The 22,980-nt window shown below is 32.8% G+C and overlaps 1 protein-coding gene across 2 annotated transcripts in view; it reads left to right on the top strand.

The window, feature by feature from the left end:
• The window catches only part of PREP (prolyl endopeptidase), a 163,420-nt gene that overhangs the window by 130,347 nt on the left and 10,093 nt on the right, over window positions 1-22,980 (top strand). For both annotated transcript variants that reach the window (XM_031964471.1, XM_031964470.1), the window contains exons 11-14: window positions 9,082-9,218; window positions 12,949-13,043; window positions 16,249-16,380; window positions 20,043-20,199. In XM_031964471.1, coding sequence (XP_031820331.1) covers window positions 9,082-9,218; window positions 12,949-13,043; window positions 16,249-16,380; window positions 20,043-20,199 — 521 coding nt within the window. The remainder of the gene's footprint in view (window positions 1-9,081; window positions 9,219-12,948; window positions 13,044-16,248; window positions 16,381-20,042; window positions 20,200-22,980) is intronic.

The following is a 22,980-nucleotide window of genomic DNA, read 5'->3' on the forward strand; positions in this document are numbered from 1 at the left end:
GATATGTAGAAACAGTAAAAAAGAGATGGACTGAAGTACCATGGTATAAGAGAAAGAGGAGCAGGAAATAGATTCTTATTCCATTTCTGTCTCTAACTAGCTTCTTGTTGTTTATCTTTCATTCTCAAAGTGGACCATTATATTAGAGAGGTGATAATGTGACTTGCATTTGAATTAGATTTAAGTGAGGGAGGGCTGTTCAAAGTCTCCAGCCTTATTAGTTTCTCTGAAGCCATCTTCATGCAGTGGCAAGATAAAGATCAGGATGACTAAAGATGGCCTCACTCTTAAGGAACAGAGTGATTTTTGTATAAGTCTTATTAGCTCAGAATTTACTCACATGTACCCTAAGTTTGAATTAAGTGATTTCATGGGTCATATCTAACTCTAACATGGTATGAGTTACATGTGACAATAGCATTAAGATTATTGACTAGGTTCTGTAACTAGTAATGATGAGAGGATAGAAAGCACATATAGTACTACTTGTTGGCTAATCATGCCATTTTTGTACATGAAAGATTTCATGTAAATATATGAATTCAAATTATTTTATATGTATACGCTGTGTCTTCCCAGTTGAATTATCTCTAGAACTTATCAAAGTGGTTTGTACATAGTAGACACAGGATAAATGTTTGTAATGTTTAACGGAATTGTCAATGAAATGAGAAAGAGGAGAATTTGACTGGTTCTACTTTTAGTATAATCTTTTATATTTATTTTCTTTATTATTATCAAGTAATAGCAATTGCTCTACAATTTTCTGTTGCATATAGCCAAGGCCATCTAAACTCCAAACACTCACTCAAATAATATGGCCAAGGTTATAGATTATATAGAACAGGCCTCTCTCCTCTTAATATATTTGTAAAACTTTGTTGTTTTCTTATTTTCTAAATCACAATATATCATCTTCATCTCTATCTTCTAATACATTCAAAGAACATAACTTCTACCAATGTACCTCTTAGGACAAAATTCCAGAGCAATAAAAAAATATACAAGTTCTATAAAATTTGTCATATTGATGTTTTTTACCTAACTATATATTGAACATATAAATATGTTCTTCCTAAAAACATTATAATATTAGTTCTAATTTGGATAGTTGTTTTTTTTTAATGTTTATGAATAAATGTATGAAAAATAATTTGAGTTTCAAAATTCCCAAGGTCCAAAGAATTACACAATGTCCCTCCCCTCACCTCTTAAAAAAATCAGTTTTGCAATGTTATAAAAGAATTTTTAGAATAGTGTGAAGTCACTGGTTGCTTTAATCCTCTTAACACACCTGTTCTATGCAAAATGAATCCATTACTTTAGGGAAATGAATTGGAAAAAGATTCATAATTGTTTCCCATGGAAATTATTCAGCAGGTGATGTTTTGTTCATAATTGTTTCCTTTTACTTTATTTATTTATTTTTGAATGAGTGGTCACTTAATCTGTCTCTTCATTTCTTGATTTGAAAAGTAAAAGTACTATAATTAGAATTTTGTTCATTCCTGTAGATGTAAGAGGCTTTGAAAATTATCTGCCTCCTTAGGAAAGACCTGCCTTAGAAGTGTCAGGCCATCTTCAGATCCAATCCCGCAAGAATCTCAGTGCCTATAATATGCCAGTGCCAGGAATACAAAGAAAAACAACCCCGACCTTAATGAGCTTACTTTCTGTTAGGACACAAAGAGGAACAAAATGAGTTACATTGTTAATCCCATATCCTTTTGTCTGAATTTATCCATCACAAGGAAGAATGGGTTATGATTGATAGAATTAAATTTTTTTCCTTTTACTTTAACTTTTGCTAGAATTAAATTTTTTTCCTTTTACTTTAACTTTTGCTGCAGTCACACCTAATTTCAGTAAAACATTAAGTTACTCTGTTAAATCACATTAGATTCTAGGCTAAATTAAATTTGGGCCAATTAAAAAACTGAGATAAAATATTTTCCTTCTTTTTGGTTGTTCATTTATTTCACACTTGTCTGTTCTTTTTTTTTTTTTTATGTACAAAATTCAGTTCATGTTAACTTTTTTACAACATTATCCCTTGCACTCAGTTCTGTTCCGATTTTTCCCCTCCCTCCCCTAGATGGCAAGCAGTCCTATAAATGTTGAATATGTCCCAGTATATCCTAGATACAATATATGTGTGCAGACCCAAACAGTTCTCTTGTTGCACAGGGAGAATTGGATTCAGAAGGTAAAAATAACCCGGGAAGAAAAACAAAAATGCAAACAGTTTACATTCATTTCCGAGTGTTCTTTCTTTGGGTGTAGCTGCTTCTGTCCATCATTGATCAATTGAAACTGAATTAGGTCTCTTTGTCAAAGAAATCCACTTCCATCAGAATACATCTTCATACAGTATCGTTGTTGAAGTATATAATGATCTCCTGTTTCTGCTCATTTCACTTAGCATCAGTTCATGTAAGTCTCTCCAAGCCTCTCTGTATTCATCCTGCTGGTCATTTCTTATTATTATATGGAATATATAATATTCCATAACATTCATATACCACAATTTACCCAACCATTCTCCAATTGATGAGCATCCATTCGTTTTGCAGTTTCTAGCCACTACAAACAAGGCTGCCACAAACATTTTGGCACATACAGGGCCCTTTCCCTTCTTTAGTATCTCCTTGGGGTATAAGCTCAGTAGTAACACTTGCTGGGTCAAAGGGTATGCACAGTTTGATAACTTTTTGGGCATAATTCCAGATTACTCTCCAGAATGGTTGGATTCGTTCACAACACCACCAACAATGCATCAGTGTCCCAGTTTTCCCTCATTCCCTCCAACATTTATCATTATTTTTTCCTGTCATCTTAGCCAGTGTGTGTAGTGGTATCTCAGAGTTGTCTTAATTTGCATTTCTCTGATTAATAATGATTTGGAACACTTTCATATGAGTGGTAATAGTTTCAATTTCATCATCTGAAAATTGTCTGTTCATATCCTTTGACCATTTATCAATTGGAGAAAGGTTTGGTTTCTTATAAATTAGAGTCAATTCTCTATATATTTTGGAAATGAGGTCTTATCAGAACTTTTAACTGTGAAGATGTTTTCCCAGTTTGTTGCTTCCCTTCTAATCTTGTTTGCATTAGTTTTGTTTGTACAAAGGCTTTTTATTTTGATATAATCAAAAATTTCTATTTTGTGATCAGTAATGGTCTGTAGTTCATCTTTGGTCACAAATTTCTTCCTCCTTCACAAGTCTGAGAGATAAATTATCCTATGTTCCTTTAATTTATTTATAATCTCTTTCTTTATGCCTAAATCATGGACCTATTTTGATCTTATCTTGGTATACACTGTTAAGTGTGGGTCCATGCCTAATTTCTACTATACTGATTTCCAGTTATCCCAGCAGTTTTTGTCAAATAATGAATTCTTATCCCAAATCTTTGGGTTTGTCAAATACTAGATTGCTATAGTTGACTATTCTGTCTTGTGAACCTAACCTATTCCACTGATCAACTAATCTATTTCTTAGCCAATATCAAATGGTTTTGGTGACTGCTGCTTTATAATATAGTTTTAGATCAGGTATGGCTAGGCCACCTTCACAACAAACTAATTTTTATGTGTGGGCTCATAAGTCTTTTCAGCTGAGATGTTTTTGGACAGCGGCTTTCTGGAGAGTTATCCTCATGTTTGTGGTTCAGACTGTAATGGTGGAAAATAAAGGAAAGTTTCTATGGTAATCTAGTGAGAAAACCCAATACTTCATGGCATTCTTCAAATCATACTGTGTAGTTAATTGTCTTCTTTGCTTAAGCCTAATGTTGTCCCTTCCTCCCTGACATAGAGAAAATCATGAGAATTGTCTCACATAGAATGGTTACCCTAGTCCCAATCTTCTAATAGAAACATTTCTTTGTTCTCTGAACATAGCATCCCATATGTATGTGTGTGTATGTATATGTGTATGTATGTATGTATATATATCAAATACTTGAGCAAGGGAGAGGTTACTTTGGAATGTGACAGGATTGGAAGAAGAATACTGTTGATTTTTAGAACCAGTGGAACATTTTCAACAATTAAAACTCAATTACAGTGGGACAGAGCTGCTTCATTAATAAATTAAGTCTTAAATTTGTCACTAAAGGTGATTATAATAGTAAGAATTATAGATTAAAGACTCCTTTATGGATGAGAAAACTGACTAAGACCCAGAGAAGTTAAATCACTTCTCCACAGTCAGACTGATAGTAAATGGAAAACCAAGAGTCAAACCCAGCTCCTCTGATATTTGGTTCAGCATGTATTCCACTGAAGATGTTCAGAGGGAGGCTGGATGACCATCTTTCAGGCATGATAAAATAAAAAATTCCAACACTGAGTGAGAAGCCGTATTCTATGAGCTATCTAAAGTCACTCCCAGTTAAGATGTCCTTGAGCAGAGGACAAGAGACATAAAATATTGAGTGAGAAAAGATTCTAAGTCTCTCAAGTAGTCCATATCACATTATTCAATATCATGTTCCCTTTAAGGAATCTGACTTTTTGATCAATACTTCTCACTCCTTATTTTTCACCTTATCCATTGATTTCTCAAATGTTTCTCAACCTGCTCTTATCTCCCCCATCCTTGGGGGGAAAAATCTCCATTCACTTCTACCATCTTTTCAAGCTATTAGCCTCTGTCACTTTTGTCTTATACAACTAAACTCCTGATAATAGGTCATTGTTTCTGCTTTCTGTTATCTCCTCATTTCCATAAACCCTTACAATATGACCTGCAGCCTCTTCACTCAAATGAAGTTGTTCCCCCAAAATTACCATTGACTTCATTGACAAACCAAGAATCTTTCTCATTCCTAATTCTTGACATCTCTGCAACATTTTACAACATTGATCCATCCCCTTAGAAAGGTATATATGTTGTGGAGATTTAGGCCCTGGACTTAAGTAATGTGAATTCAAATCTCACTTTAGGAACATATTAATTATAAGTTACCAGGACAGGTCACTTAATCTTTTAGCCTCTACTTTCTCATCTGTAAAATGAGGGAGATTGAATTCAAAGTTCAGACAAGTCCCTTCTAGCTCTGAATCTGTGATCTTATGGTCTCTCCTAGACACTCTTGATTGGGTTTATGGCTTTTAGGAACCTCAAGAAGATATAACAACACTGGAATTTAACCCTGACCATCTCCTATTTTCTTAAAGAAAATTAATTTGTGTTCCTAAAGTGATCATATGAAGAAGGATCTGTGATTTTGTCGGCATGGGGAACTTCTTCCACTAATTGTATTATTTGTTGAAAAGTAAAATATTAGTGATGTTAATATTAAAAAAGGTAAATTAATAAAAATGCCTGATTCATAAGATTGTTTCATGATAACATAAATGTCCTTTAAAGTATCAACTTGTAAAGTAAGAACAATTATTTTCAAGTAAAGTTCATATTTATATGAAAATTGTTTATGTGCTTTAACTTTTACTGATTTTTTAAAAACTTATTTGCTTATATTTTTGAAAAATAATGCAGAGATCATTGTGTCTTGAGGTTTTGTGGATATAGTGGAATTTTAATTCATTCAATTTCTTATAGATTTATTAAGCAAAACAAATAACATAGTAACAAATAATAAGCAGCACCAGTATATCTCTTTCATATAAAAAGAGAAGCAGCAAAACCCCAACTTTCCAGTAAAACCTGTCGCAGTCTAAAATTAGGTCGAATTGGTATCACAGACATTCTTTTCTCCCTAAGGCTTGCCCTTTGCAGTTTACCTTAATCTCTCAAATAGAAGCATTTCCCATTATTGATGAGCATGAATAAACCATGGTATTTACATAACACCAAATCTGAACCAGATTGAATCATCTCTTAAAAATTGTTTGAAAAGTAGCTTTTTATATTGCAGTCTCAACTGAATTGATTTTATTTGCAGATTTAATCATCTCAGGAAGAGTAATCATTTATTTTAGTGAAGACAGCAGGAGTGCAAGAATTCTACTTTATTTGTTATTTGTTATTGTTATCTCTTAAAAAAGGGAAGGCGATTTTAATTGTTGGTTGTTTAAATAAAACTTAATTTTATAATAATTTATCATAATTTTAATAGTTTCCATTCATTGCTAAAAGTGGTGCTAGGACCTAAGTTATTTTAGATTAGTTAGTGCTTTTGTAAAATTGTTGTTGTTAGTGGAAATATTTATTGCATATCTAAACCATGTGTCCTTTAGGCCCCTTCCCTTCCTCCTTTCTCCTACTTTTTAGGAAATTGTTTCTTATTTTAGTTATTGGAGTGAGCTCTTGGATATGTGTGCTATCTTTGACTTTCAGAATATTCTAGTTTGAAATGGGCAGAAATAATAAGAATCTCTTAATTTTACTTACATCTGTGACTTAGAATGTTAAAAATAGCACTTGTAAATCTTATAGAACTTCTATTTTTCGTTTTTTGAGGTGATTTGCATATTCCAGACTTTATTTAAATATTATTAAAATAGAGTTTTGAAAGCTAAGTGCCCAAGCAGCTTGTAGTGTTTTATTTTACAACTGTCACTTACCATTAACATGTGTTAGAGACAATCATATTTCTAAACAGACTTGTACCTTAGTTACTGGAGTAGCTCCTGTCTAGCATGGTTTTTCTGACTACTATGAGTCTACTTTCCAAAAGGGTAAAGAAGACAAAAAAGAAATGGGGTTCAGAAAATGAACTATTTTTCAAATTTTTTTTGTTTATTCCTAATTATTTTTTCTATATATTTTTTATTCTGTATAATGTCAAAATGGTGATTTTTTTTATCTTGCTTAAAAAAAAAGGTAATGAAATGACAGATGTAATTTGATGCAGTTGTATCTACTAATTTAAAAGAAAAGATCCAAGCTTTTTAGCTTTTTTTTCAGCCATGACCTTCCTCTCTCTAACCATCCAATACTTACTCCTTTCTAAACTAGTTGTTTCTGCTTCTTGGAAATTCTCCACAGTAGTTTTGGTATGGTAAAATCTTTAGCTGAATTGGATACAGAAGGATAAGCAGGAGGTTGCATATCTGATTCCACAACTCACAATTTAGAAGACTATAATCACTGACCATAGTTTTTAAAATTGAGAAGCAGTGTGGTATGATTTAAAAAAAAAACAAAAAAAAACCTTAATGCATCACAAACCAAGGTTCAAATCCTAATTGTGTCATTTCTTCCTGTACCTGTTACCTATATAATCCTATGTAAGTCATTTAACCTCTCCAGGCCTCCATACACTTATTTAATTTGGGGTTTGGGGGGTGGGTGGCTATGTGGAAGAGGTTTACACTAGGCTAGATGCCCTTTAAGATCCCTTCTACCTCTAAACCTATGACCTTAAATCACTCTCTGAGCCTCAATTTCTTCATGTGTAAAATGGAAGGTGATAATAGCACCTGTCTCACAGGGCTGATGAGAAAACTAAATGAGAAAATAGGAATTCTAGCACTTGGCAAACCTTAAAGAGCACGAGCATTATTGCTTAGTCCTCTAAAATGTTCCCATGTTTTAATGTGATTTTCAAGTTGTCCTCAGACAACAGACTTGAATGCTCCAAGTTAGGTCCAAACATGTAATCATCCTACAGGGTTCTTGTTGCAACTCGGTTTGACTTCTGCCTCTGGTACTTACTCTCTTTGTGAACTCTCAGAACCTCAGTTTCCAGATATTTGGTGCTAAAAGAGAACTTAAAAGTCTAGTCAGACCCTTTAGTTTTAAAAATGAGGAAGCTTAAGAGTCAATGAAGTTAAATGTCTTGCTCAGAGTCAGACAGAAGGTCTTCTGATCATTTCATTCCAGCCTGCTGCTGAAAACCTAGCAAGGGAGCATTCCAAGCTGGGAAGGTGGTCTTAGGTGTAGGGTGGAGTGGGAGTGATGAATGGAGAGGTTCGGTCTCCCCAGAGAGCAGATTTACACATCCTCTTGTGGTTATGGAGAATAGATCCGGTGTTTTCTTTCCTTTCATTCCTTTACTTGCATTTAATATCTCTTTCTTCTGATAACTTTCTCCTTTGAGTCATTGAGGAATCTGGAAATGTTACTTAGGACTATTAAGGGATATATCACCCAGGTTCAAGACAGTCCTAACAGCTGTCATTCCTAGTTGAAAGTATCTAGCTCTAACCAAAGAGCTCCTATTTGCTCCTATTTGAAAGTCTTAGTTCTTAGTAACTTCCAAATTAATGGTGATAACATGGTAACTCCAAACTGCATTTAGATTTAGAATGTCAAGATTCAAATCATGAAAACATTTTTTAAAGGAAAAAGACTTGCTGATTTATGTCTGTTGAATTTCTGTCCCAGAAATGACAATTAGGGCCACACTTGCTTTTAAAAAGTGAAACGTTTCACATTTTCTAATAGGTGTTTTGGTAGACACTATAGCATAATGCTACATACCACTTTGAAGGGAAAATCTAACTCTTAGTTATAAATTCAAGAGAGTCCATAGGAATGATGTGTGGGGAAAGACCCTATCGGGCAGAGGGAAGAGGTTTCTTTCTTTTCCTCCATCAACCATGATATGTAACAGTAGAGAAGGATATAGCCCATTTATCAGTTTAAGGCATAATTGATAGAAGAGAGACAGATACTGAAAAGCATAGGATGTTGGGGATGTTTGGATCATTTGATTTGACTCCATTTTACAGATGAGGAATCTGGAGATTACAGAAGTAAAATTATTTGTAATGACACTGCTACATAGTGGCAAAGTATGGATTGAAACCATAATAATAATAAGGAGCATTTTATATATATACTTTAAAGTTTACAAGATGTAGAGGTCTGAAACTCTTGAGTCATTGGACTGAGGTAGGTTCAAGCCCTTAGGGCTAATTATTGATTGGACAATACTCTATGGGCATGTGCTTCGAAAATAGTCCTTCCCACTATCCTTTGCTGGCTCAGTGATTGGTGTATACAGAGGATTGTAGGAGGGACTAGGGGGTGGAGTAAGACTGGCCAGAGTCACTTTGGCCAGAGAAGAGGGAGAAGGTGGTCACGGAGAAGAACACAGAAGTGCTTACATGACATATAAAGTATTATACTGAGTCTAAACTTATCCTTTCTCTTCTCCTAGGTGTTCTACCCCAGCAGAGATGGCACGAAGATCCCAATGTTCATTGTGCATAAGAAAGGAATTAAATTAGATGGCTCTCATCCTGCTTTCTTATATGGCTATGGGGGCTTCAATATATCTATTACACCAAGCTACAGGTAAATGTGGAATACTCTTGAGACTCAAGAGTCTTATGTCTTATCCCATTTTATAGATCTCCATAGAAAGACCATCACACAGTGTTAGATTTGATAACATTTAAAGATAAGTAAAATATATTTTCATTTGGGGACTTTTCAAGGTCATTTTATTCAGATGTTCTAAATATTACCTATGAATTTAATAATCATGTTAGATAATTGTTTCCTTTCCCTGGTAAAAATTAAGCATTTCCTTTTGACTTAGAAGTGTTTTTAATGAGTTTTCTAATGTTTTGCTTTGGTTTTTTTGAACACTATCATTTTTGACATGTAAAGAACAATAGAAATACTTTTAATGGAAGGATTTATTCTGTAGAAAATTGAAAGCTGAATATTTTTTTATAGAAATCTAATTTGTGTCCTCTTGTTTTGTTCCAATATGATTGCATCATGGGATCATAGATTGAGAGCTGAAAGGGACCTAGTTCTTTGCTAGTTCTTCCCTCTTAATTTATAGATAGAAAATCTGGATTTAAACCCAGGTCCTATGACTCCTTTCAGTGTTCTTTTCATTGTACCACTTAACATTTGAGGGAAAAAGTCATAACCCAGATTATTGATAATAGCATGATTACAAACTTTAGAGTGAATGGAAACAACCACTTTAATGCCCATTTATTAAAGTGTACCTTGAAGGAAATAGTAAGCAGGGACATACATTGCCTTATTTCTATCCATTTCACATCTTCAACTTGCAACTTGTTTAAGAAAGAATATCTTTACTGTATTCCCATTTGTTAAACTCAGGAAATGAAAAATCTTTACTTTGTTACTTTACTCTTACTCATTTGGACTCATAATATTTAGGAAGACCTTAAGAAAAGAGTTTTATTCTGAAGACTTTAAAATAGGCAGAACTGCAAATGTTTTTATGATTTTGGAAGAGAATTATTTGGGAATAGGTTTTCACTTGGTGTCGTGATGGACAGTTTTTGGTTTCATGTGCTGTGAGCATAAGTATTTTATGACCAGTCCAAGGCTTTGTAACCTTTTTTGTGTGATTGACCCTATTAGTAGTCTGATGAAGTTAAGGGATTCCCTTTTCAGAATAATGTTCAATACCATTAGTTAAATATGTAGGATGACAAAGGAAATGCAATTTTATTCAAACATAGTTATTAAAATATTTTTCAAACAAGTTCCCAAACCCTAGGTTAAAACCCCCTCGATAAGAGTATATTCTGATAGACTCCCTAGAATGACCATCTGGGCTTCTGGATAAACAACATTTCATTACCTTGAAGATAATGAACCTCTCATTATGTGTTCTTTACACTAATGGTGATCTTTCATGGTTTTCTGCCACCTAACCCAGTGCTCAGTAAATAATTGTTGACTGAATTCAATTAGTGAACATTGCCAACTTAAAATAAATTTTTTACTTTGCTTTTCAAATTTTTTCTCACTTATTTTATACATAGATGCTTTTATGTATGTATACATACACATACATATATGTATATATAGAAAACATTTATACTCCTAATGTGAATCTGATTCCACAACTCACAATTTAGCTGTCTTAAAAAAAACAACAACAAAAAAAAAAAAAACTAGAATATTCTGATTGTATCAGATAACCGTTTATTAAAGCCTTCTGTCTTCCCAAAAATTTTTATAGGCAACAACAAAAAAGTCATAGAACCTGTCAGTGATGAGAATTATTTGCTTTGTTCAAATACTCCTAATTTATTGACTCCAGAAGTTTTTACCATTTCAAGATATGTGGGACTTTAGAAATCTTCTAACTTAAAAAAAACAAACTTGGCATTATTTATCTCTCTAACTGTCCAAGTCATAGGCACTAAATTGCTAGTCTAGAATCTTCAAAGCTTATATAATTGGGCTTCTAGTTTGGGTACAGGCTCTAGATTATCTGCTTGATGATAAGGCTGTGTCCTCCTTGTAGTACAACCTTAATGTAGTAGTTCTCTGATATTTTTCTATCATTGGGTTCTGAGGAACACCATTCACTGTTGGGATGCCCCTGCAGAGAAAATGATGTTTCACATAATAGTTATACACTTAAGCAACACTAAGAATCTTTTATTAAACCCTTCTGATCTTCACTTCTAATATTTAAGTACATTTTCTATGCAGAGTATTACCATTTTCTATTTAAATTTTCAGATAACATGGAATTCATTATTTTATGATTCTTCTCCCATTATTTCTGTGAATATTTTCCAGTATTTCTTTTAAAAATTCACATTATTCAAGTTTGAATCATTTTATGTAAGAGACAATTACAGCCTTTTTCTTTTCTCTGCAAACTTGACTTTAATTTCCTGTTTCTTGTAAAAAACAGAATATGTGCCTTAAACAGGTGGTTTGCTTTTTTGTTCTTAAATAAAAGACCTTTACACTCAATTATTTGGAATTCAGTTTTTTAAAAAGTAATTTCCTATCTTTTTTTCCTCTCTTAAAACATGAATTTCAGTTCCTCGGTTTTTCCACTCTCAAGGACTGACCTTTGGCTAGATTAAAGGATATTTTTTGAAATCTGTACAACATCCTTGCAATCTATGTCCCCTTCTATGATTGGTGTTGTAAATTCTATGACTACCATATTGTGAATTTAGGTTAGACCATCCATTCCAGCATAGACTATGAAGCCAAATTCAAGTAATTACTATAAAGTAGCACTACCATTTATTCATAACTTTATATTGAGTATCTGATATTATGCTATTTGTTGGGATGTAATGATTAAAGAAGTTGTTTTGCAGTTTCTTGAGGGTGATCCAGTCTACTAACAGGTCATCTATTCTGCTCAGTGTTTGTCCCTCCAAGTAGTCTCTTATATCACTCCCTGGACCTTAGAATCTAATAATATAGTCACTGTCTATGTGATAGAACCATAGTCCACTTTTGATGGGATATTGTGTCTATGAAATGAGATTCAGTTTGTGATAGATTGCATAATCTGAGATGAATTTCAGATGAAATATAGTATTTGGATTTTGTGTAATAGGTATGTAGGACCTACTTTTTGAATGAAGAGCAATGTCCTAACATAAAATTTCAGACAGGAGAATTCTAAGTAAAGATGTCTAGCAAGTAGTTGGAATTATGAGACTGGAGTTATAACCTAAAAAGGAGAAACACCATGTGTCTTAACTCTCTAAAGTGCCTATTTTAAATATATGCTTACTAAATATTTGATAAATTCCCTAAAGTAATGAAGTATATTAGGAGCAAGATACATAAAACTTCTGGAAAAAATATTAATAATGATCTAATGAATGCTAAGGAAATCTTTGCTAAGACTTCTGACTGCTAGCATTATTTAATACATCCAGTTATAAATACATAAAAAAAAATACTTTGTTTGATCCAGTAGTCCCTGTGTCATATTCATACCTGATACTTTATGAAGTATTCATTACAATTCTGCATAGTGATATATTTTTCAAATATAGAGAAATGGCAACATTTGCCTCAAATGGAAATTCGTGACTGTGCTTTATAAAAGTCAGATATCACTCAGGAACAATTGGATAATCTGATCAAATTGTATTTCATACAATCATTGAGTTCCACATTTAAATAATGCCACATGCAACAAAGTTTTTGTTGTCGTTGCTGTCATTTAGATATGGTTTATATTTTTGAGAGGAAAGGAAGTAACACCAGCAGCTAGAAAAATAACTAAGATAATTATTTTTATTGTTTGTTTGTTTCACAGTGTATCCAGGCTTATTTTTGTGAGGCACATGGGTGGTGTGCTAGCAGTAGCTAACATTAGAGGAGGGGGTGAATATGGAGAGACATGGCATAAAGGTAAGATGCTTCCCCTGCCAAAAGAGAATGGTATTACAAACAAAAATGACATTTTGATTTTTTACTTTTTATTTTTCTACTCCTACCCCTTCTTCAACTTAATTCAGCTTGACAAAGAAAATATATGCATCTCATCTATCAATACTTGCCTCTTTTTATTAAATTAACTTTTCCTACATATCCTTTTATAGTGGGACTGTACAATAACTAAGTTTCAGAGTTATTTCTTCAAAAAGTAACTAAAATGGTTTTCATTGTTGCTTTTTTAAAAACTTAAAAAATCATATAAAGTAGACTGGTAAGCTAGAACTTGGCTTTAGAAACTTTCCCTAGAATAAACTGAGATTTGATGGTAGGGCTAGAAATGGCCCAGTGGTTGTTCATTATATGATGATCATGTCTGTAGTTTGATAAATTTGAAGCAAATCTTTTTTTTTTTTTTTGAAAGTTGATTGATAATTGAGTTAAAAATGGAGTCACTTTAAAATATTTATTTCTGTACTGGAAATGAATTTACTTCTATACTGTAAATGATATATCTTAAAGCTAAGTAATCACAGCTGATTCATTTTTTCCCCATGATTTCTTATGAAAATCTTAACATTTATGTTAATATATTTTTAAAAAATGTCTTATTTCTGTTGCTTTATTTTTAATTGAATTGCAATTAATTGGATTGAAGTGATGCATCTTAGATGCATAATTAGGTAGGTATCTACTTTTTGTTCATTTCATAGGTGACTTTGATGTTCTTTTGAGAATATGCCTGTGAATTTTGAACTTTGCCCAAAACAGAATATCCAGAGTAATGCAGTAAACTTTTTTCCTTTTCATTTATTATTTTCTCTGATCTTATTCTTAAGGGAAATGGCTTGAAAAATGAAAAAGTCCCAAATCTCAGAAGAGGCATATTATTAGCCCTCTTTATTCATTTGCAGTAATAAAAATATTTGAAGTAGTTGCCTTTTCCCCCTAAGGACCTGAGAGGTTACAGAACTTGAAAGTGATGTTGAAAAATTATGTTCTTCACTCAAGTATATCAATCCCTATATATAAAACAGCTTCTACTACATCTTCATTTAAATGTTATTCCATCACCCCAGATTTATCAGGTCTTAAATCAAATTCCCCATTCTTCCTCTATCTCCAACTCAAAGACATCACTCCCTCTCTCATGTTGGAGAAGAGGGCAAAAAATCCTGGGGCACACTGAAACAGAAATGAGGGAGGATGTTAACTTGTCTGAAACTACAAAAGCAACATGGAGAAATGTAGTCATAGGAATCCTATTAATTAATATTGGTGTAAATTTGTGACTAGATTTATGAATGGCCTAACCTTGAAATTATATAAATAAGTATTTAAGTAAAAAGATACTGATAGAATTACAGCCTCATTATTATATGTAGTACTAAAAGCCTTTAACATAAAGTAGTGATGGGAGTTGAATGTGGCTAGAGAAAATTTCCATAAGAGATTTTTCAAGACTATATAGATTATCAGAGTTTCTGGATAAAGAGATGTTTGAAATTTTTGTCCATACTATTCCAATTCCCTGAAGAAATGAGGGGATGGGAGCTAATAACAGGAATGACTCATACTCAGATATGATATAAGTGATTTACAAAAAATTTCCATCCAGAACATTTCTTTGGGTTAAGTAATACACAGTTCCAAACTTAGACAATTCATTAAATAAACACAATTTACACTGATCTTACTCTCGAAGGAGAGATCATAGACAAACTATACTTCCCAAATTATGGTGTTAATTTTACTAAATAAGAAATGTGTGAATCCAGGATTTTTGAACTTTACATGCTTGAATTTTTGTTTTTATCATTTGAGTTTGGATTCTGCAAAGTAGTAATATTTTTCTTTTTTCTTTCTTTCTTTTTTTTTTTTTTTTAAGTAGTAATGTTTTTCTTTGAAAACTGCATCCTCTCATTTATCCTTCTAAGTATCCTGATAGCGAGTAGATTACTAAGCTTGGAGCCAGACAACTTGAGTTGGAATCCTGCCTCAAATATTAGCTTAATACTCATAGACAAACCACAACCTTCCTTTAGTGTCTTCAATGTACACAATAAGGAAAATAATATTGACACTACCTTTATTTTGCTTGTATTCTTTCAGACATTAATCTTGCGTGTGAATTAAAAATGATTAGATGTGAAAGATATGATACAATCATGGATTTAATCAGTCAGTCAACAGGCATTTCTTAAGTACAAGCAGTGTGAAATTTTTCAGTCATGTGTTTTATTGCTCATTTAGCCTCTTTCTAAATGTAATGTTTGTTGTAAAAACAAATAGCTACAAAAAACTTTAGAACTCTAATGCAATGGATAAACACAATTTCAGAGGTCTGATGAAGCATGTTACCCATCAAAGTTATGGAAGAATGGTGGACTCAGAGATGCAGAATTAGACATTGATTTTCAGATAACCATTGTGGGCATTGATTGATTGTGTATTTGTTACCTAGGTTTTATTTATTTTTTTCAATTAAGGAGGGCACAAAAGATAAGACAGGATTGCCCTCTCCCACTCCTCACCCCCTCAAAAAAAAGAAAGAAAAAGGCAAGAGTATCCAGCATTGAAGCATTTTTTAAAATGCACAGAAGGTGTTGCAGACAAGTAGGATAGTATCAAAAACTACATGCTGAACTAACATTGTATTTAAAATGAAAAGCAAGCTACAAATAATAGAAATAATATTTTATGTACAATTTTTTGTTGTTGTTCTGTTTATATGGAAATTTTCATTTTAATTCACATTCTTTTTAAAAGAATTTATAATATTACTCTTTTTAAATTATAATTAAATATTATAATAAATTGTTAAAAAGGTCATAATAAAATATTGCACTTTGAAAAGTTTTTCTATATGTTTTTAAGTGATGATGTTAATTTTTGGGTAGGGTCATTTCAAAAACCTGTGTAGCAGAATCTGAGGTGCAATCATGTTAGTGGTATTTGCAACCCATTTTTTCCGTAATGCAAACATTTTATTATTTAGGACTCAAGAAATCTTTGGGAGAGAAGGGTACCAAATTATTTCATCATTTCCTTGAGCTAAATTTTTTTTCTACTTTTTTTTTTTTTTTTTTTTTGAGTTTCTTTTGACTACATGGTATTATGAATTCTGTGGAATTAACTTTCAATATTTTCCCCTTACTTCTCTGCTTTTGATATATTGTAGGTGGTATCCTGGGCAAAAAGCAAAACTCTTTTGATGATTTTCAGTGTGCTGCAGAATATCTTATTAAGGAAGGTTACACTTCACCAAAGAGATTAACAATTAATGGAGGCTCAAATGGAGGACTTTTAGTGGGTAAGATTTATATTTCTTATTTATTGTAAGTTTTCAGAGAATCTTATTTGAGGGCACTCTACAAATTATCCTAGTCAGTGGAGAGCAGAAATACAAATAATCTAAGATGACAAGCAATTAAAAAATTGTTTACAATATTTTAGATTTTATATATTGGCATAGATAAAATCATTTCATATTCATTTATGTAACACCTACTGTGTGCAGGTAATATTCAGGGCACTGGGGATACAAAGAAAGGCAAGTCCAATATTCATTCATTAAATTATACCATACTACCTTTCCTAAAATTAGCATGTATAGAATTTGAATATGATCTTTAATTGATGTTACTTTCCAATATATGCTAAAAATCTACAGAATGCAAGAGCTGAAAAAAAGGTACCTTATAAATAATATAGCCAAATTGTTCTTATAAGTTGGGAATAGAGGCAATGCTATAGGAGCTAGCTTGATTTTACAGAAGGATTGACACAGAATAAATCATATAAAATGTTAAAAACTGAAAGGGGACGTTGAAATCATTTTGTTTTACCTACCCTCACTCCCCACTCCCTATTCCACCTCAGCTTTTTTTTTTTTCTTTTTTCTTTTCTTTCTTTCTTTTTTTTTTTTTTTTTTTTTTTTTTTTTTGGTAAGTACAGAGAGACCCAGAAAGGTAAAACCTAAGGGCACACAGTTATTTTAATGGGCCAGCAGCCCCTACTCCAGCTATAGCAAATGTCAAATGCTCCATTTCCTTACTTCCATCTTAAATATGCTCCATTCTCCTAAAAACGGTTTGTTTTTTTTAAATGCATGCTGTAACTTAAACTTTTTGATACTAGTATAAAAAAAAGTTAATTTATTTTATTTACTCTTTTTTAATAATAGCTTTTTCAAAATACATGCAAAGATAGTTTTCAACATTCACCCTTGCAAAATCTTACGTTTCAAATTTTTTCCCTCCCTTCTTCCTGTCCTCCTCCCCAAGACAGCAAGTAATCCAATGTAGATTAAATATATGTACTTCTTCTATATATTTCCACATTTATCATACTGCACGAGAAGAATAGGATCAAAAAGGAAAAGAAAATAAAAAAAGAGCAAGTAAACAACAACAAAAGTGAAAATACATGTTGTCTGTCCGAAGTCTGTTAGAATTTCTGAATCTCCTCATTGTTGAAAAGAGCCAAGTCTATCAGAGTTGATCATCACATAATCTTGTTGTTGTATACAATGTTCTCTTGGTTCTATTTCCTTCACTTAGCATCAGTTCATGTAAATCTCTCCAAGCCTTTCTGAAATCATCCTGGTGATCAAATAAGTTTTTTTTAGAATTGCTTTAAGTATAACCTATTTTCAGATCAGTAGGATTTATAAAAATACAAATGACACAAGACAGATAACTATGATAAAGATAACAGTAGGTAGCTTGTCTCCTGATCATGAGTACCACAGTTTGCCATGCATCTATTTGAGAGGCAGCTGATCTGGGAGCCAGGAAGACCTGGGTTACCTCTAATATATACTTGCTATATGACCCTGGGCAACCTTTCTAGTTATAGGGGATATACATTAGCAGGAGAAATATCCTTATTCAGGTATTCCCTGTAGTAGTGGAATTGCAGTTTCATTCCCTTTCCCTATCATAATATAATATGTAAGTAATCATCCGTAAATAAATCCGATATTTAAATAAGTTGTACTTCATTTTTTAAGAGAAAAACTTATGAATAATTTTACATATAGCCATCATATAAATTATCCTGTTTTAAGAATCTTGCCCCGATTTATTCTCAATTCATCTATGAATTTTCTTATATTAGTTTCTCTTAATATTATGCCATATGCTTAATTGATTCATTACAATGTATTTTTCAGCTTTCTATAGCTTTTTTAATCCTAAAACAGTTTGGACACTTTAGAAAAATAATCAGCATTTTATATGTAACTTTATTGGTTTTCAGTATTACACATATTATGTCAGTCTCTTTAAGATCATGGAATAATTACATATGCAAAATACTTAAAATTTCTTTGTTCAACTTTGATCGTTTGAGATTGTTCATAATAGAAATATCTTATGTATCTTATTGATGTCCATGTATATATTTTTTTTTTTTATCGCTCTGGCTAACAGGTCTTTTGGAAGGTGAATGTAAATAAAGACTAGTAGGTAGTTTTGTGGTTTGTGGGATTTTTAGAAGATAAATTGGGAAGTTTTAGGAAGAACATTTAGAGAACAAATCAGACAAGTTCAGATAGTTTGAATAGGAACTACAGATTTTCACATATCTGGATTGGTCTTAAGTAACCCACATGTAAGACATGGATTTAAATGGCATATATAAATTTTAAGTGCACAAAGGTTGAGCACAAGTCTTTAAATTTCTTAACTTTAAAAGCATGCCAATTTTTGAAGGTTATCCTTCATTCCATTTTCTAAATTAATAGAAAATTTTAATTCCTCCTGCCAAAATAAATTTATGAATCTTATCCATTTCCTCCCATTCTACTTCCCCATATTCTAATAAAAGTAAAAATGTATATTTCCATAGTAATTTAAAGTTAAAGTTGTACAAAAACTTTATAAGTATCATTCTTTTTAACAATTAATAAAAATGTATTCTTCTCTTTAATAAAAATGTATTCTTCTCTAAATTTGATGTCATAGATCTGAAAAATTAAGTGATTTCAGCAAAGGCATAATTTTTCTTGTGGTATCCACTATTTCTTTAAATACCTATGACCTGTCTCTCCTTGAAATTTTTAAACAGTAACAGTGTTTGGTATGGAGAATGCCAAAAAATCAAATCTGTGTGTACCTAGCGTAACAAGTTTCATGTTTAGTCCAACCTTTCCCTCCTGATTATTTCTTTTCTGAATCCCATACCCCCTCCATTGTTACTGACCTTCACACAATCCTCTTTCTCATTGTCAAGGATGAACTAAAGATCACTCTGTCTCCTTAGTCAACTCTTCCAGAGCCTTTAGCTCTTTTCCCATGTGGCCAGCTTCCTTTTTAAAAGAAAGATCTTTCTGGGTGGATAGAATACAGAAGAAAGAACAATAACTGGAAGAATGAAAGAGGAGAGAAAAAGATAATACAGGGAGAACTCTATAACAAAAGGATGACTGGCAAAGAGGAAATTGGGAGGAGTTGCATTAAGGTCAGAGTCATTATGAGAGATAACAATGGCTAGACTAGATGAGAGTAAAAGAATCAATCACTAAGTATTAATTGAGTGTTCTTAGCACTGTTCTAGGAACTGGGAATATAGTATACAAATGTACCTACATTGTAGGTACAAAGAAAGGAACATCATAGGTAAGGAACAAAGGAGAGGAAAAAATAGCAGTATCAAAGGATAAACTACATGGATTGATCCACTGGAAAAACAATAATGAAAAGGTATTAGGAGATCTGAGGTTAAAATTTAGCTTGTTCTCTAGCTACCTGATTGAGCTTGGTTAAATGGTGTAATCCCCTGGCTTCAGTTATCTAATTTATAAAATGACTGGATTAGATCAAATAATTGGAGATTTCTTTCAGCCTGAAGTTCTGTGATCTGCCAAAAATGGTCATAGTCACAGCCATTGGCCTCTGAATCGTGTTTTATTGTTTTGTGATAATTGTTGGGTAACTTGAGACTCAGTTGGTCTGCCTTTCTTTCTTTTAGCTGCTTGTGCTAATCAACGCCCTGACCTCTTTGGTTGTGTCATCGCCCAAGTTGGAGTAATGGACATGCTAAAGTTCCATAAGTATACCATTGGCCATGCCTGGACTACTGACTATGGTTGTTCCGACAAAAAAGAACATTTTGAATGGCTTAGCAAGTAAGATTCTTAAGTTTCATTTTTTATCCTACAGTTAATTTTTAACTTACGGTTTTGAAGTGAGTTTTTTCTCTAATAATCTTTTTTTAAAATATTTATGCTTTTTAAAATACCGCCTTCACTTCTCAATAGCTACTCTCTCTCTCTCCTGTTACACTTTTTCCACCAACAGAGTACTCTTCCTCCTTTGATGGTTTTGCCTGACAAAATAGGCTTACTTCTTTACAGTCAATCCCCTGCCATTTTGCCAAGAAATCTGATAACAGTTTCCTCATTTATCTTTGGAGTCAAGATTAGCCACAACATTTATTAGATTTTTCATACAATGGGTACACAGTTTATTGCATTCACTTTTCTTAACCTTCAGTATTGAGGAGGAAATCCATCTCTAGATTTTAAGGAGAGTAGATCTTTTAGTGCTAAAAAAAAGAGCAAAGGCAGGGCACGATTTTCTGGGTAGATCTCAGGAGGTTCTGATATTCGTTTCCCTAACAATCTTGTCTAGACTTATAATAGACATTGCTAAGATTCATTTTTTCTTCCCATGCTGCAACTTTAAAGAGAAAATAGAAGAAATAAATTCCCAATAAAAGTATAAAGATGCATACACATACCAATATCACTTCCCAAAAGCCTGCAGAAAAACAGAAAGGTTAGCCAGCTCCTTATAAAGAAAACCCACCATACATTGTACTAGGTATATACACACATACTTATATCAGTCAAACATTCACTAAGCATCTACTGTATGCGAGGCACCATGCTTAAGCTCTGGGATACAAAAAGAGATCCCTCAAAAAGACAGTCCCTACCTTCAAAAGGCACACGTTCTAATGGGGGAGAAAACAAGCAAATGGGTATGTTCAACAAGCAGTACAAGAAAAATAGGAAATAATGAACAGAGAAAAGATGTTAAAAAGAGAGGTTGAGAAAAGTTTACTGTAGAAGGTGAGATTTTAGTTGGGTCTTAAAGGAAGCTAAAAAGTAGAAATGAGGAAGAATAGCATTCCAGGCATGGATGACAGCCAGAAAAACTGCCTGAAGTCCAGAGTTGGAATATTTTATTCATGGAACAGTCAACAGGCCAGTGTCAATGGGTGAAAGAATATGTGGTGGACAATCAGGGGAAGAAGGTAGAAGAAGAGAGCTAGGTAATGAATGTCTTTGAATGCCAAACGAGGATTTTATGATGGGGACCTATGGGAATTTATTGACTAGGAGAGTGACATGGTCTGATCTCTGCTTTAGGAAAATCATTTTGTTGACTGAATGGAAGATGGAGTGGGGAGAGGCAGACTCATAAACAGGCTATTTCAGAGGTCTAGGTATGAGGTAATGGGGACCTACACCAGGATGGTGGCTGAGTGTAAAGCAAAATAGAGTGAAGTAGACCAAGAAAAACAAGAAATTTTATAACAATAATACTAAAAATGGCAACAGTAAGCCAAATGCTATTTAATCACAGTGATTGCTCTTGATCCTAGAGAAGAAATTGCCCCTCTCTTCTCATTAGAAAGGTAGAGAATTATGGTGTAATTTTGGGTATGCACTCTTGGTAGATGTATTTATTGTTTTTGCTTAACTGTTTTTCTTTGTTTCACAGGAAAGCTTCATTTTTGTAAAAAAAAAAAAAAAAAAGGGTAGTATATTAGAGAAGAAAATAAGGAAAAAACGAAAGGAAAATTCACAGATATTTACAAAAAACCTTTGTATACCCCCCCCCCACACACACACACACAGAGTCAATAAATATTTATTAAGCATTTCCTATGTACCAAGTGGCCTCCAAGTGAAACCCTAGGCTTTATTGTGAGAGAGAAAGATCAAAACCAAGCAAACAAACCAAAAATAATCTTTGCCCACAAGAAGTTTACAGTTCACTGTTAATTTTGCCTTGAATTTTAAGTCATTTGTTCTCATGACATTTTCAGAGAACCAGGGGTACAGCATTTGATAGTGAGAGCCTATAGAAGAAGAAATATGGAGGGGGAGAATCTTTAATTTCTTCCTGAATATTGAGGGCTAAGGAAGTACAGAAGAAAGGAATAGACAAGAAATATAGGAAAATTATTTCATTCCTTCCCAAGCCTCTTTCTATATATGTATTAAAAGACAACTTTACCAATGTCATTATTAAAGAGATTAAAAATTTATCTAATTCAACCTCAGTTACATCCATATGCAAAAGAAAAACTGGCAAGCATTCTGTGGAAGCCATCCAAGCTAAGGTGTTTGCCTGCTCATTACTCTTATGTTCAGTCACCTGAAGCATAAGCAGTTTGAGAAAAAGCATGATCTACCTAGGAAATATCTAAATATAAATAAGCGCTCTAAATTCTACTCTCGGTATCATTTAGAAGTTGTATAACCAGGACAAATAGCATTTAATTTCTGTGCCTTAGCTTTCTTTCTCAATGGAGAATAAATTCGCATTAAGTATATTTGATTTTTTAACCCTTCAAACAAAAAAGAATAAAAGAGAAACACGCCTCATTTTTAAATTAGTAGTTTTGCACTACGTTCAGTTGGCATGCTTAATATACAGTAAACAGTCCATTAATGTGACTGGCTTACAATAACATGGTCATTATTTTCATCGACTAAAAATGTTTCATTAATATGCCACAATTGCACAGTTCTCCAGTAGAAAACTATTCATTTCCTTTTTTCTATCTGTACACATTTACTTTTATAACTACACGTAGCTTTTCTAGATACAAGTAATAGGAACAGTATTTTGCATATTCAGTTTAGCTTCCAGGTTCCATGGTGTAAGAGAGA

The sequence above is a fragment of the Sarcophilus harrisii genome, chromosome 4 (assembly GCF_902635505.1).
Source record: "Sarcophilus harrisii chromosome 4, mSarHar1.11, whole genome shotgun sequence".
In the NCBI taxonomy this organism is placed as follows: Eukaryota; Metazoa; Chordata; class Mammalia; order Dasyuromorphia; family Dasyuridae; genus Sarcophilus; species Sarcophilus harrisii.